At 40.7% G+C, this 17,347-nt stretch overlaps 1 protein-coding gene across 1 annotated transcript in view; it reads right to left on the bottom strand.

The window, feature by feature from the left end:
- hagh (hydroxyacylglutathione hydrolase) overlaps positions 1-17,347 on the bottom strand; it is a 29,510-nt gene that overhangs the window by 11,193 nt on the left and 970 nt on the right. The window contains exons 2-7 of the mRNA XM_041206238.1: positions 15,951-16,117; positions 14,631-14,695; positions 12,473-12,590; positions 11,587-11,695; positions 2,502-2,605; positions 1,037-1,138 (exon numbers count right to left, since the gene is read on the bottom strand). Coding sequence (XP_041062172.1) covers positions 1,037-1,138; positions 2,502-2,605; positions 11,587-11,695; positions 12,473-12,590; positions 14,631-14,695; positions 15,951-16,117 — 665 coding nt within the window. The remainder of the gene's footprint in view (positions 1-1,036; positions 1,139-2,501; positions 2,606-11,586; positions 11,696-12,472; positions 12,591-14,630; positions 14,696-15,950; positions 16,118-17,347) is intronic.

Below are 17,347 nucleotides of genomic sequence, written 5' to 3'. Positions count from 1 at the left end.
GGTTACTATCAGACCAACCATGATCTTATTAAATGGCGGAGGAGGCTCGAGGGGCCGAATGGCCTACTCCTGCTCCTTGTTTGTAGGTTCAGTTTAATTAGCTCCAATTGACGTCTTATTGGGCGTGTTTCCAAGACAGGTCCAAGAATCGAAAGACCGCTGACTTCAGGGTGTGGAACCCGCTCTCAACGCCCCAGCCATTTTATTTAGCCCAACATCACTAAAACAAGGGATCTGGCCATTATTATATTGCTGATTGTGGGAGCTTGCTGTGCACAAATTGGCTGTAAACTATTTTGAGATGTCCTGAGGTTGTGAAAGGCTTTATATAAATGCAGGTCTTTCTCTTTCTTTTCCTGCCATTGCAATTTGTGTGTCTAAGTCATGAAGCAAATCTTTTCCCTACTTGGTGATCTGCTCTGCAGTCTTATATAGAACCCGTAAGTGCTAGTTCTGACTCAGACACAGGAAACAGGGGTAGCAGAATCACTGACCGGTGGTCATTTTGCTTCTTATTTTCATTTGTTACTGGCAGCTAGATGAGGTCAGTTTCTAACTTGCTTCTGTACCATCACTAAAGGGAAATATTTATTCCCAGTAGATAGCGGATCAGTAGTGTTCGCTCCAGCAATGGCTGAAGATAACAATTGCTGTTGTATGTAAGATGCATATGGTAGTAGGCTATACAATAAAACAAATCCAACCAGCTTCTTAAATCACGCAAAGAATAAAGTCACAGCATTAGTGAGGTGGTTAAATTGGGTCTGTTACTGTGAAACTTTAAGCTTCACATCCTTCTCAAGTCCTGTTTCATCCAATGGCTGGAGCAGAAAACCTGTTCCAGGGCTACCTGTGTGTGCGGCATTGAACTCAATCGATGCCACAGATGCACCTATGTTTCTTTACAGCTAATTAAAATGGCTGGTAGATCAGGAATTGATCATAAGATGGAAATGGACAGTTCACACACTAGTGTATCAAATTCCATGTGTGCTTCATTCTAATGACTTGTAACCTTCATGATGAGTAAGCTTACCTTTGCCCAAGCTAATTTCTGTTTGATTGCTTCATTGTTTGGTTCAACATGTTGGGCAAATTTGAGATTGTTGATGGTATACTCATGCCCACAGTACACCCTCTAAAAACAAAATATACTAACTTTAATATCACATATATAAAAATTTGGAATACAACAATACAAATTTAATTATAATTCCTAATAATACTTGCAATGGTACCAGAAGTTTCTCATCTTGTTCTTTCCCACTCCAGATTTTACTGAAGTAGTTGTAAAGGAAAAACTAGTAAAACTTGGAAATGAAAGATACCAATATTGTCTGAACTGGTCTTGTATACTTTAAAATAGAACTCCACTATTACTGATTTTTACTGGGATTTGAAAATTTTGAACTGGTTTTTCACATGTTATAGTATCCTTTTCATTAATTTCCTTTTTAAAAATTCACATATTTTGATGAATATTTGTGCTGATCAATGTAAGAGTACCAAAGTTCCATCAACAACGAGTGTGCAATTTTTACGTTATGTGTCAACTTGGCTGATTTGGTAGGGCTCGTCTTTGAACCAGAGATAGTAGGTCCAAGCATTCGGCCAAGATTTTAGCGCATATACTTGGCTGACATTTTGCTGTCAGACTGAGGGAGTGAAGACAGAGATTCCATCTTCAAGAGAGATATTAAACTGAGAGCCTGTCTACCTGTCTTGGTGGCTCAGATGAATATAGAAGATTGCATGATACCATTTAAAAAGCAGGGAGTTCTTCTGGTGCACTGGCCAATATTCCTTCTGCAAACAAACCCTACCAAAAACAAATTAACTGGCCACTCGCCTCATTTCCTGTTTGCAGGGCTTTACTGTACACTAATTGGATGAGGTGGTTGCCTAGATAACAATAATGACGGCACCTGAAAAGTGATTAATTGGTTAATTAATTCATTAGTTAATTAATTGTCTATCCTGAGGAGGTGATAAGGTGCTTTATAAATGCAGTTTATTCCTTTTCACTTCTGAAAAGCACCATCTACTATATTTCATTTCAGTAACACTCTATTCCTTGCATTTCCCATCCATATGGAATGAAATTACTAATTCAGTTCCAAGTTACAGACATTTTAAGGTAAAACTATGGCCAAGACTCATTTCTCACAGGATCCTTACAAAATGGCCCCTTGGGTGAGGTCTTGGAGAGTGCCTGGACTGTAACCCAGTAAGCACCTAAGACCTTCAGGAGTGGAGGAAGCAATGGGAACAAATACAAGGGCAGGAAAAGGAGCAAGGAAAAAAATACCAGAATAAGAGGATGTCAGGGACATTTATTTTAAAATAATTGCTGCAGAAATATAAAAGTGACAGAAAACAGATGATAGATTTCTTCTAAAAAAAATTTGAAAGTACATGTCAAAATGTTGATATCAAAGTGCTGAATGTCTAAAATGACAAGTTAACAGTTAGAATCCTTACTCAAAAGGTAAAACGTTTACCGTATCAGATGGCAATTTGCCGAGAATGTCAATCAGAGCACGGTACATCTCCTCACCAGATCCTTCAAAGAATTTCCCACAGCCAGCAACAAATAGTGTATCACCTGTGGGGAATCCAAAACCAACTTAGAAATCATAACAGGGACAACTGGACCTTGAAACAGATTTTGTAAACATGCATAAGTAAAAGTAAATATTTGATAGGGAAAGAGAAACAAACAGATAAAGGCAAAATGTCACCATCAGCACCTCCTTTAGCCAGTAGCACCATCATTAACACCCCTTTGACCTTTAGTTCATGACATCTTTGGCAATCTCTCCTTTGTCCCTACCTATCTCTGACCTTCTATCCAGCTTCACCTGCCCCACGCCATTAAACAGTATAAATTTCACCACATTTTTACTTCTCTTTAGCTCTGAAGAAGAGTTATATATGGCCGCGAAATGTTAACTCTGTCTTTCTCTCCACAGGTACTGTTAGACGTACTGACTTTTTCCAGCATTTTTTGTTTTTGTTTGAGAAAAAACAAGAGTATGACTGGCTTTTAAACAGTGTGAATCCATCACCTTTAATATTCTAAGTGCACCTAATACAAGGACATTAAAAAAATGTCAAAGGATTTAAATAATAGTCAGTATATGCCATATCTCTCACTTGACTTTATGTTAAAATCCCCCTTTGATTTGGGCTTTTATTTGGCATTTTTGTCAAATTCTTTTTCTAACTGTGTTTATATTTCCATTTATATTGATGAGTGATGATTTTACAAACAGAAAGTGTAAATCATGACCTAATTCTACTTCTTTCTAGATTTCCCCTCTGCTGTCCATAATCACTTTGATGTGTGCGGCAGTTCAGCTAATTTAGATTGTGGGCACTACACAGACGGATGCTAAAGTCTCTTATTGGGTTCTAGTCATGAGGCCACAGGAAAATGAAGTACCCTTGCAGGCATTAAAGGCTTGGGCTAGAATATCCAAGACCCTTGGGAGAGCTCGTGAACAGAACAGGGAAGCCAGGGTGTGAATGGTCAGTGTGGAAGCCAATAATTTGCAGCCAAATGTCACAGGGTATTTCTGAGAAATCAATTTTTGCTTGTTAAATTTGTTAACCTGGCAGTGCAGACACACAAGGTTTCATGGTTTACAAAAAAGTAAACCAGTAAAACCATGGGTTAGGTAAGACACCCTGGCTGTTTTGGCCATTGCATGAATTTCGATAGATGTTTAAGACTGTGAATACCAGTTGTACCATGGTAAGGACAAGGAAAGCAGAGAGAGGTTTAATGACCTCGCCACAAGGGAAAAAGTAGACAGTGGAGATGGCGGTGTAGTGGCACTGTCATTGGTCCAATACTCCAGAGGCCCAGGCTAATGCTCTTAGGGGACATGGGTTCAAATCCCACCATGGCAGCTGGTGGAATTTAAAGTAAATTAATAAAATCTGGAATATAAAGCTAGTCTCAGTGATGGGGACCATTATAAGCAATCATTGCTTGTTGTAAAAATCCATCTGGTTCCCCTTTAAGGAAATAAATCTGCCATCTTTACCTAGTCTGGCCTACATGTGACTCCAGATCTACAGCAATGTGGTTGACTCTTAACTGCCCTCTGAAATGGCAAGCCAAGCCACTCAGTTCAAGTATAATTAGGGATGGACAACAAATGCCAGCCTTGCCACTGACACCCATATCCCATGAAAGGATAAAAAAAACTTTAAGATTTAAAGTTAGTTCATAAAAATAAAACTATGAGGGGTTGATTGAGTACACGGGGAGCAACTGTTTCCAGTGACAGGGGGGGTCAGTAAGAAGGGGCACAGATTTAAGGCAATTGGCAAAATAACTAAGATAGTTTAATTGGCATTTTGGGCTGGATTTTGTGGGCAGTAATAAAGCAACATCACTCGCTAATAATCTTAAAGGAAGGTGCCCATAAAGATCTTGTGATCTCCGTGGTGCAGGTTTCTCCTTTTCGCACGTCAATTTTAATCTGGTGCCAAGTCAAGGAGATCTCCAGGCATCCAGCAGCAGTGATGTCATCAAGCAAGATAAGCAACCAATCACATTGAAGTAATCTCACAGACAGCAAATTAGAAAGTAAAACAACTGAATCCTTTTACTTTGATTTTTAAATTTTACAGATAGCAAAATGTATGATTTGGACATGCACATGGGGTTAAGGGAGGAACTAAACTGTAATAAACTTTTAATTTTCTTTTTTAAATGTGGAATTTCATATCATAAGAGAAATTTAATATTCAACTAATAAAATTACACTCTCAGGGCCAGTGAGTCTGTTCAGCAGTATTGAGATATTAAAAATTGTTACATCTCAACAAGGTGTAACCTTTTCAAGGGTTTTTACTGAGATCGTAAGAATGGAAGTTGTCATCAGTTGAATGATTTCTAATTGATTGCAGTCTGTGGTTGCCGCTACACTGCAGCTTGTTCAGAAATATAACGCCACTGGAAGAAACTTCTTACTTCTATGTTTGACTACACATTTGCACACTTGAGATGTTGCTGTCAGTTTCAGAGGAGTTATGATGATGAATACTGACAGTTTTGTCATTATTACTAAAGCAAAACCCAGGTCAGTGTCAATGTATCAGTAATTACATTATTTTTTCTGACCATGCTTTAATGAAGCTTCATGTTCGATACACTCTATGCCATCGTCAGATGGAGACTCGGTTCTACAAGACAGATTCATTCGGACACATTACTGGACCAGATGCTGAGCAGCAATTCAAACTTAAAACAGACTATAAATTATATACAGATTAGCATTGCAAAGCCCACAGCCCCTCCCCACCCTAGTAATTACACTGTTAATCTTTCAAAATGATATTTTAAACACTCAACTATATTTTAACTCAGTAAATATTTCAGTCTTTTCAACCCAAAAATGTGTATAGATACTGGTTCTCTGAAACAGCTACAATAAACATTTCACCTTGGACCTTGACAATCTGCTGCTTGACTGCAGTTACACTGTACAGCAATTACATTGTTAAAGACAACTGCTTGTTAATTGGTTTACCTATCAATATATTATAATTGGATGCAGCTGTAACATTCTGGTGTAGAAGGGACTAGAAAAGTTTGTTGCATGGAAGAGCTGGCTTGAGAATAAACCAGCTTGAGGTAAAAGACTAGTTTTGGACTCTTTCTTCCATGACAAGCATTTATTCTTAGTAACAGTCAGAATGCAAGGATGGGACAGTCTCATGCATAATAAAGACTGCCACAAGTCAGATTCACTTTAAACAAATATCTGTAATGTCCTAGTGCATAAATATCAGTAAAGCAGCACCACGCTCCTCAGTTAACATTTGAAGCATACGATTTGCATAAAAATATCCCACATCATTAAGAAAAATTTGGTCATTATCAGATTTGTTTTTGTGGGAGCTTGCTGTGTGCAAATGGGCTGCTGGATTCCCAGGGTTAGATTTTCAAAAAGCACCCATTTGGCTGTAAAGCGCTTTGCCTAAGGATGTGAATGGCACTATTTAAGTGCCAGTCTTTATTTTCTTTTACTGCAATTACTTCTGGCTGCTTAAGAAAAGGCTGATGTTGTTGGTGTCACAGTAAGTATCTCTGCAGAAGAAGGTGGTAATAAAGAGAAGGAAGGCCACAGCTACTGATGGAGGGCATCTTGACCTCTTGCATGTTTGATCTTTTCTAAAACTAACTTCAAATAAGGTTTTAGACTCAGAATCTAAACAGACGTTTAGAGCACAGGAGGCCATTCATGTCCACATCATGTCCACGCCAGTCAACAAAGATCTGACAACACTAACTCAGTTTTCCAGCGCTTGGCCCATAACCCCGGAGGCTATGGCAATGCAAGTGAATATCTAAATATTTCTTAACTGTTCGAGAGTTTATGACTCAACCATCTTTTCAGGCAGTGAGTTCCAGTCTCCCATGAGGGACCTTATCAAAAGCCTTGCTAAAGTCCATGTAGACCACATCAAATGCATTACCTCATCAACACTCCTGGTTACCTCCTCAAAAAATCCAATCAAGTTTGTCAAACATGATTTAACAAATCTATGCTGACTATCCCTGATTAATCTGTGTTTCATCAAGTGCAGATATATTCTGTCCTGCAGAATTCATTCTAGGAACTTCCCCACCACCGAGGTTAGACCGACTGGCCTATAATTTCCTGGTCTATCCCTTCCTCCCTCGTTTAATAATGGGACAATGTTAGCAGTCCTCTGGCACTTCACTTGTGGCCAGAGAGGATTTGAAAATTATTGCCAGGGCCCCTGATATCTCTTCCCTTGCCTCTCTCAACAGCCTGGGATACATCTCATCCGGGCCTGTGGATTTATCCACTTTTAAGGCCGCTAAACCCGCTAGTACCTCCTCTGTCTCTCTCATGTTAATTTCCTCTAATATTTCACAGTCCTCCACCCTGATGCCTATAACCTTTTCCATTGTGAAGACTGATGCAAAGTATTCATTGAGGACTGTACCCATATCTTCCAGGTCCACACACAGATTACCTCTATGGTCCCTAATTAGCCCTACTCTTTCTCTAGTTATTCTGTTGCTCTTTATATATTTAAGAATTCCCTTTGGGTTTTTCCTTTATTCTACTCACCAAAGCTTTCTCATGCACTCTCTTAGCTTTCCTAATTTTTTCTTTAAGAATCCCCCCTGCACTTTTATACTCCTGTAGGGACTCTGCTGTATTGAGCCCTCAGTATCTGTCATAAGCTTCTCTTCTTTCCTTAGTCTTAAAACTTCATGTCCCTTGACATCCAGGGTTCTCCAGACTTGGTCCCCCCTTTGTCTTTATAGGAACATATTTGCCCTGTACTCTCGCTATTTCCTCCTTGAATGTCTCCCACTGCTCTGACACAGTTTTATCTGCAAGTAGCTGCTCTCAGTCCACTTGGACCAAATCGTATCTCATCTTAGTAAAATTAGCCTTTCCCTAGTTTAGAACTTTTATTCCTGGCCTAACCTTATCCTTTTCCATAATTATCCTAAACTAACTGAGTTATGGTCACTATCTCCAAAATGCTCCCCTACTGATACGCCTTCCACCTGCCCGGGCTCATTTCTGAAAATTAGCTCCAGAACAGCCCCCTCCCTTGTTGGGCATTCTATGCACTGGCTAAAAAGAGTTCTCCTGGGTGCAACTTAAGAATTTTGCTCCCTCCCTACCTTGCACACTAAAACTATCCCAGTTAATAGGCAGAACTTTCTGCCTGTCAGGCAGGTGGGCCCGACCCAATCTCCGGTGGGTGGGGAGCTGATCCCTGCCGGAGAAGCGGGCCCCGCCGCCATTTTAAGGGGGTGGCCAATTAAGGCCCGCCCAGTGTGACGCCCGGCAGGAAGCGCTATTCACTTCCTGTGCTGGCGCGCGGGGGAGGGGGGGGGGGATTCTCCAAGTGCGAGAGTGCAGCCTCAGGGAGATCACTGACAGCTGTATAAATTTTAAAAATAGAAAAATAAAAAAAATTCTTAACATGTGCCCCTCATGTGACAATGTCACACGAGATGGGACATGTTAATAAATTTCACTGAAACTTTAATAAACTTTTTTAAACCCTACATGAAACCTCATCCCGCCACTGGATGAGGTTTCATGTTTTCTCTATTTGCCGCTGGGGCTCCTGGCCTTCCTGCCAACCTTAAGGTTGGACGGGCAGGTCCTTTAATTGTTTTAGTTATCCTGTCAATGGCCTCAATTGGCCATTGACAGGTCGGCGGGCGGACAGCTGATCTCGCTTTTCTGAAGATTTAAATGGGGCGCGATGATGTCGGGGGGGCCCGCGTCATTTTCATGTCAGTGAGCAGGCTCCGCCCCCTGCTCGCCGACGGAAAGATTCAGCCCAATATTTGGGTAATTAAAATCCCTGAATATTACTGCTTTATTATTCTTACACTTCTCTGAAATTTGATCACATAATCGATCCTCTATCTCTCCCTGTTTGGGGGCCTATAGTACATACTCAACAGCATGTTTGCCCTTTTTGTGTTTTTTTACTTCTACCCATATGGCATTATTTGATGATCCTTCCAAGATATCATCCCTCCTCACTGCTATAATTGATTCCTTGATCAATATTGTGACACCCCCCCCCGCCCTTTTCAATCCCCTTCTCCATCTCATCTGAATACCGTATAACCAGGAATGTTGAGCTGCCAATCATGCCCTTCTTTTAGCTAAGTCTCAGTCATAGCTACAATATCATACTCCCACACACCTATCTGTGCCCTCAGCTCATCGGTCTTATTCCTCAGACTCCTTGCATTAAAATATATTCCCTTTAGCCTTGCTAAACTCACTTCTTTCTTATCTAGCCTATGTTTCCTCTGCCTTCCAGACTTACTAGCGTTTTAACTTCTAATTCCATCTCAGCTCCTCCCTGAACTACTTTTCAGGATCCCATCCCCTTACCAATTTAGTTTAAATCCGCCCCAACAGCATTAGCAAACCTCCTCGCGTGGATGCTGGTCCCTCTCTTGTTCAGATATAACCCGTCCAACTTGTACAGGTCCCACCTCCCCCAGAAATGGTCCCAATGCCCCTGGAATCTAAAGCCCTCCCTCCTGCACCATCTCTCCAGTCATGCATTCATCTGCTCTATCCTACTGTTCCTACACCCACTTACCTACCACTGCGTGGCATGGGAAGTAATCTGGAGATTACTACCTTTGAAGTCCTGCTTTTCAATTTCCTGCCCAACTCCCTAAAGTCTGCTTGAGGGGCCTCATTTCTCTTTCTTCCTATGTCATTGGTCCCAACATGGTCCATGACCCCTTCAGAATGCCCTGCAGCTGTTCCATGACATCCTTGACCCTGGCACCCGGGAGGCAACATACCATCCTGGAGTCACGTCTATGGGCACAGACGCACCTGTCCAATCCCCTCACTAACAAGTCAACAACCACTATTGCCCTTCCACATTTCTTCCTCCCCCACTGAGCAGCTGGACCAGCTGCAGTGCCATAGCCTTGGCTCTGGTTAGCCTCCACAGAGGAGCAGTCACTCTCACCATTTCCCAAGGCTGAAAAACGGTTTGCGAGCAAGATACACTTGGGGGATTCCCTCACTACCTGCCTGCTCCCCTTCTTCTGTCTGGCAGTCACCCATTCCCTCTCTTTTTGCACTTCCTTAAGCTGTGAGGTGACCACGTCCTGAAACGTGCTATCCGTGAACCTCTCAGCCCCGTGAATGCACCGTAGTGCCCCCAGCTGCCATTCAAGCTCCAAAACCCAGAGCTTGGGTTGTCCCAGTCAGAGGCGCCTCCTGCACACATGGTCATTCATACCGCCAGAAGAGTCTAGGATTTCCCACATAGCACAGGATGAGCAAATCATGGGACTGAGCTCCCGAGACATATCTTAACTAAATGGAATATGGACCCTTGCTTTTATTTTACCCTTACTCCTACTTGAGTCTCTCTGTTTTAACCTCTGTCCCAGAATCTCTCTGCTTTAATCTCTCTGTCCCGAAGTCTCGCAGTTTTCACCTCTTGCTCCCAAAGTTAAACTGAAGACCCTGCCGCTCTCCTCGCCCTTTTCAAACTGGTCTCTCCTACTCTCTGCACCCTTTTTAAGAGGCATTGTGAACTAAAAGTGCCAACAACCCTTGAAACTCTCCATATTTGTGTCAAATAACGTCTTATAAAATACTGATAACGTGTTTCTTAAAACAACATGGCCTGGAAATTCAGCAGGGCAACAACAAAGGTGTTGAACAGCGGTCCTGAGCTTCCAATATAGCAGGCAGCAAGTGATCATTTAATAATAAGTCATACTAGTAGAAAATCTTTCCTACATTTTCCATTCAAGTCCAGAGAAGGAACCTAATTCCTATTTGAGGCCCCATCACCTAAGAATGCATGGTTTGGGCCGAGGTAGCTGTTGTTAGCTGCATTCAGGAAAAGCAGGTCTAAATGGGGCCTATAGCTAGAGGTCCTTAAAAGAAGCACTGCAGGCAGCCACCAGCAAGATAAGTTTTCAAAACACACTAAGCTGATCAAAGAGCCAGGATGAAGTGGGCTGCTGCTGGTCATCGGGATCTATCCTGCCCCCACCCAATCATTGATATTCAATGCACCACACTCACTTCCTCTATCCCCTAAATCACCGACACTAACTCCCCCGTCATTCCGAATGCCACCACTATATGCCCCTCTCCCTCCCCATCCCAACCCCCTTCCCCCGACACTGCCGCTTATTAACTGTATATTTGGGGTTTAATTGTATACAGGTGGTGGAGAATTAACTGGGGATTCAACCATGCTCATAAATACAGGAGCAGGCTGAAACTGTGATTGTTCAGTTGGAGAATTGGGGTTGCATGTAATGTGTGTGTCTGTAAAGTGTATAAAGACTAGGTTCCAGTTCTATTCTTCAGCAGCTGGGCTAAGATATGACACCAGTAACCTCCCTGTTTACCGCTTACTCTTCCTTCTTCTCACACCCCAAACACCAAACACTTCCAGTAACTACCTCCCTAATTATTCCTGCTAAGTACTCCTTCCTTCCAGCTACCCCAACTGCCCACCCCAGTTACCTTCACTCTCAACCTCCTCCACTTCCTGGTTACCTCCCTTCCTCACTCACCTGACCATGCATTGCAGGGGGCCCCACCAGCTCAATGTAAACAAGGCTCAAGACCTGAATGGAGAGTGCCTCAAAACTCACAATTCAGGCACAGATTGGTTCTCCGCATTGCACGCGCCCAACCCGAACACTCAAAAACGGGTGGGCCCAAATGTCTTAATTTGAAAATTCATAAACTTGGTTAATCAAAACTAGCAACATGAGATTTCTCTCTAGACAAATGTAAACAGAGTCAATACAGTAGGCAGTCAAGAATGTTTCAGATCTAATCTAATCTATAAAAACTTAAAAGAAAGTCATTAGGCCTTATTACATTAAGATTGCTTAGTACTCAACAAGCCACACTCTCAGCAGAGGCAAATGTGGCTTACTTTTAATTGAAAGTAACAAATATCTATTGAGTATTTAGTACAGGCTAGAACTATCTATATGTTGAATGATTATTTTGTTACATTGTAGAGGGAGGTTTCAGCTACACTCACCAGTGAATACAGCTGGTGCTTCACTGCTATTCTCTTTTGTCACAAAGTAGCAGATATGTCCTGATGTATGACAGGGTGTAAACAGGCATTTCACATTCAAAGAGCCAACCTGAATGGTTAAGCACATAACGTCTTGTAGTTAGTTTAATTTTTAAACACCGTTTTATTCACTCTAAGTATCATTGACCTAGCCATTTTGTTAACATTCTATAGTATCTCTTTTCCCCAACCATTTTGATTTCATAAATTAAACTATGAACAAGCTTTATATAAAAAAGTAGAACAGGCAGAGGACAATCTATAATTCATTTTCCTTGTGCAAAAAAAATCCTTATTTAAAAATAACACTGCAGGGGATAAGCTGCAAAACTTGGCCAGTAGATGAGATGGGTACATTCAGAGGTGGAAGGTCACCTAACACTTGCCCTCAGTGGTAGAAAATTGAAAGAACTTCTAGCAAGGCTGCATTTATGGCAAAATATTGCTTTGGGGGAGGGGAGAGAGAGAACAAGCAGACATACAAAGCTGACTCATTCAAACTACTGTAACTATATCTCCTGGGAAACCAGTTAATCATCAAGAAGTCCATAGCCCAAACCACTTCAAGCTGGGCAGTGTACTGAATTAGCCTCCAGGGAAATGAAAGACAGCAAACTTGACCTTTCTTAATGAGGTGGCAATTATCTGTCTTGGAAAATGGATACTGCAGCAGCAAAATAATTTGAATCTTATTCATAAGCTCATTTATAAATTCACAAACGCGATTGAAATTAATTTACATAACACAGCTATGGCTGACAAACTGAAAGCAACAGGAGCTTATTTACGATGATTATGATACAGGTGATCCTTCTAGTTAGTATATGCTCAGATTCTGGTGATGTACCTGGAATGTTTTCTTGTGTGTCACTCTACAAGTGAGAGCTCCAATCCGGTCATCACCGCCATAGACCTGAAGACCTGGTACTTTCTTTACCAGCTCCTTGTTACCTCCAGCATGGTCCCTGGAAACAAAATGGCAGGACAATATCATCAAAACTAGGTATCAAATAATACAGGAAATTAGCTATTGCATGTGTGCACAGTTGCAGGGCGGGTGGTGAGGGAGATGATAGATACCCACTGACAGAAACATTCTCTCTATAACCAGACTGTGTATCAATTGTCCCCTTGATTGGCACTGCAATCTCTCTCAGTTTTTATTGATAATCCCCATTGCTTTCCTTATCCATTGCCACTGTTCCAGCCAATTTTGCATGGGAACACCATCTCAGTGCCATTGCTTGCACTTCGTGCTGTTGTCTTATTTTGCAATGCACCATTATCCCAAGGTCCTGCACCCTCTATATTATTCACCAACTCCCATGTCACCACCATATCCTTCTCTATAATTCCCTAGCTATTCCTATCAGCATGTTGATACAAATTAAGTTAAAGAACATATTCATGTCCTTACCACCAATGCTATCCTCTTCTTGCCTCTTGCTGAGGCCAAATCAGTACCGTGCATAATCTCAGCATCCTATTCAACCTCATATAGCATCAGCAGTATTCCTCTCACTAAATCCTCTAACTTCCACCTCAGCAACAGCATACCTCTAAATCCTCCAACTTCCACCTCAGCAACAGCATACTTCTCACCTAAGTCCTCCAACATTCACCTCATCAACAGCATACCTCTAAATCCTTCAACTTCCACCTCATCAACAGCATACCTCTCACTAAATCTTCTAACTTCCACCTCATCAACAGCATACCTCTCACTAAATCCTCTAACTTCCACCTCATCAACAACATACCTCTCACTAAATCCTCTAACTTCCACCTCATCAACAGCATACCCTTCACTAAATCCTCCAACTTCCACCTCAGCAACAGCATACTTCTCACTAAGTCCTCCAACATTCACCTCATCAACGGCATACCTCTAAATCCTTCAACTTCCACCTCAGCAACAGCATACCTCTCACTAAATCCTCTAACTTCCACCTCATCAACAGCATACCCTTCACTAAATCCTCTAACTTCCACCTCATCAAAAGCATACCCCTCACTAAATCCTCCAACTTCCACCTCATCAATAGCATACCCCTCACTAAGTCCTCTAACTTCCACCTCATCAACAGCATACCCCTCACTAAATCCTCTAACTTCCACCTCATCAACAGCTTACCTCTCACTAAATCCTCTAACTTCCACCTCAGCAACAGCATACCTCTCACTAAATCCTCTAACTTCCACCTCATCAACAGCATACCCCGCACTAAATCCTCTAACTTCCACCTCAGCAACATTGCCTTCCACACCCAACACTGCTGAAATCCTTATCCACACCTTTGCCACTTCTAGACTGAATACTTCCAATGTCCTCCTTGTTGACCTTCCAAATCCCACCCTTCACAAACTCCAATTGTGGTCCCCACCATCCTGTGCTGCATTAAGTTGCTTATCTCTATTGGCTCTCTGTAACCACCAATTTAAAATGTTTGCTACTCATGGTCTTATCTCGCCATACCTCTACAATCTTATCCAATCTTACCTCCCAACCAATGTCCTTTGGTTCTCAGACTTTGAATGCCTGTGCATCTCTCCCCTCCTTATTGCATCATCAACGGTGATAGATCCTTCACGCTGCCTCAACCTTACGCTCTGGAGTTCCCTCCCTAAAGTTCACCACACCCTTTCCGCCTTTAAGCATCTCCTCAAAACATTTATTTTTGCTCATACTTTTGGTTATCTCATTTAACTCTTCCACTACTGCCGCATCTATTCTACAGACTGCCCTTGCGTGTTTTCTATGTTAAAAGCACTATATAAATGTGAAATGCTGTTCTCTAAATCTTGCTTTTTTGTTAAGTCTAGACCTGAATACAGAAGCAACTGACACACACCTGTAAGGAATAGACTGAGCTAAGAACCCAAAATCAACTTGAATCCTGAGTTTTATTGCAGGTTTATACTGGCTACCATAGGTGTTTTCTCTGTTGGATATATTATTCACTCCCTTTTTAAAGTTCGCTTTTAAAAAAACAGCACATGCTTACCAGTGGTGATGTGTGGTAAGAACTGTGGTCAGTTTTACTCCATGCTTTTTGACTGCTTCAACTACCTAAAATAAGAAAACACAGACAAAACAGAGATAACTCACTTGGAACTGAACTTTATTTGCAACTTTCAAAGCTCAGATCGTCAAAAATGAACTTCAGTAATTTGGTAAGTGAATGTTATGAACTATAATTACTAATTTACAAAGAAATTGGAAAAGTATATCACTGGTGATATGATGTAGAAACCAAGTGAAACAATGGATTTCATATCCTATTTGTAAAATCTATCAGAATTTTCCATTTTCTTCATCTAGGTGGTTACATTACACATTACACACATAACATTCATTTTTGTTGGTCAGTGGGTTCGGATAAGCTCTGATTGCATGATATGGACTGTGCACCATTTCTCCATAAGAATGCAGTTCAGAAAGCTATTAGGCATAGGTTGGCAATTGCCAAAGCTTAGGGCCCTCTCTTATTGTGTATAGGCACACTACAGGAGTTTCAGCAGTTTAACTGGTCAATCGTCAATATATTACATTTTTATAATACTTTTCATGACTTCAAAAAGTCCCAAAGCACTTTACAGCTTCATAATGAAATACTTTGAAGTGTTGCTATAAAGCAGACTTGACAGCCAATTTGCACACTCCCGCAAACAGCAATGTGATAAATGATTAGATCATCTGTTCTTGGTTAATCGATTAACCTTCTATCCAAAGTTATATGCCTGCATAACAACATTGTCTAAAGTATAATTTAATGTTGGAAATAGATCAGTGATTTATCTACTGCAAAAAGTAACTTTACCAAACAGTTATTTTAAATTTGAAAATTGTACTGTTGTGCTCTGTTAATTTGAACTTTAAATGCCGTATTTCCAAATTTTATATTAAGTTGAACCAAGTTAATAGTCAAGTTCTTTTTGAAATATACTTCTGTAAGAGCTGATTTTAAACCCTATAATAATAGTATTACAGATGTAGCAGAATAAAACCACTATAAGTAGATACTTCTGTGAGTTTTGAATTAATTGATACTCAACCAGTACTGTACTTCATTCATGTTAAAGGCCAAACTGTGGTTATGCTGCGTTAATTGAATTGGCTTTTGTAAGATCACCCAAGAGCTGATTTAGGGAATACATATAAACACCTGAAAAGAATCATAAACCCGGCCCATTTATGTTACAGCCACAAAGCACGTACAAGAGAGAACTTCTGATCTGCTTCAATAGCACTATAATCAAATAAGAAAGTTTACCAACATCTAACTAGCCGAAATATTTCAAAAAGATTTTTTTTTTCTGCTTACCTTCTGTGGCTCCACTGGATCCACTATTGCTGCTTCTCTGGTCTCATTATCAATGAGGAGATACATATAGTTATCAGCCAGTGCTGGCAACAATTCAACCTTCATGTTTGCCTGAATAATGGTTTCAGACTTTCTAATGACACTTCCAGAGTGTAAGTAAAATGAACCTGCAAACAGATATGGTAAATAAACACATATGAAATTATATAAATGATTCCTGAACATTTGTATCAACATTGAAAATCACGAACTGTTAACTGACAAGAGTATAAAATTGTTTTTTGTTATATAAAGGGGTCTCTAGTTTTAGAATCAAAGGATGCTACACAACATCCTAAACCATGATTATTTGTTTAAGTCTTTATCCTTCTCCCCCTCCCCCCCATTCCTCTCTCTCTCTCTCTCTCCCCCCCCCCCGCCCCCCCCCCCCCACACCATTCCCAACTTTCTGCTCTCCTATTCTGAGCACTTAGGTTTGCTATGGTAATTTTTATGGATGCTATTAGCCCTCCCCTACTGTGCCCAAGTGAATATTCTCTCTGTGCTCATTTATATTTCATTTCTATCTTATTCAACAGCATCAAAATGCACTTCCAGCACAGATCATTCTGTAAGCATCATGGCCTATTTTAACTTTTCCTAGACCATGATGCTGAGGCCAGTTGTAACATCCAACCACAGACCTGGCTAAGATCAGATTGGTCCAGATTTAACTTGTTTTGGAAGTAGATATTCTGCAATAAAGGAAGCCGCATTCTTTAATCTCATCTTTAACTTAGGCCAGGAAATATTGTCTCCATTTCCAAGTGTATAGTGATGCATTTTTAAACCGGTTGGATTTGAGTAAACAGTTTCATTTGAGCTAACACAGTTATGGCCAAAGAGCCCCATTTTATATTGTCATCTCTTTGAATTCCCTTTGTCCTTTGCATTTCATGTCAAATCACGAAAAGGCTCCATTACCCCTGATTGATATCAGTCATAATCAATTGGATTAAAGGAAAGTTGGCATTGAAAGAGGCCTGCATCTATTTGAATATGATTATAATATTCATTATATATTATATAATGAATAAACTTCTGAATAAGCTTCGGAACAGTTATACCTGTACAAGATGTTTATTTAATATGGAAAACGTTGCATGTTGTAACACAAAGCTTATTTATTTAGAAGAAGCACTTCCTATTTAATAGGGGAGCACCTGCAGTATTATTCACGTAAACTGTGGCGTGCTGTTTTATGATGTGGAGGAGATAAAGAATTAAGCATAGAATTTCCTGGATGTTGGTAAACTCCAGAAACCACACACTATCAAACATCAGAATATTGGCCTACACCCATGTACGTACATCATCTTGGTTTAATATGCAATTTGTCAGTTTGTTAAGAGTCGTTC

The sequence above is a fragment of the Carcharodon carcharias genome, chromosome 15 (genome assembly GCF_017639515.1).
Source record: "Carcharodon carcharias isolate sCarCar2 chromosome 15, sCarCar2.pri, whole genome shotgun sequence".
Taxonomy (NCBI): Eukaryota; Metazoa; Chordata; class Chondrichthyes; order Lamniformes; family Lamnidae; genus Carcharodon; species Carcharodon carcharias.
This window is presented reverse-complemented; position numbering and strand designations above follow the sequence as displayed.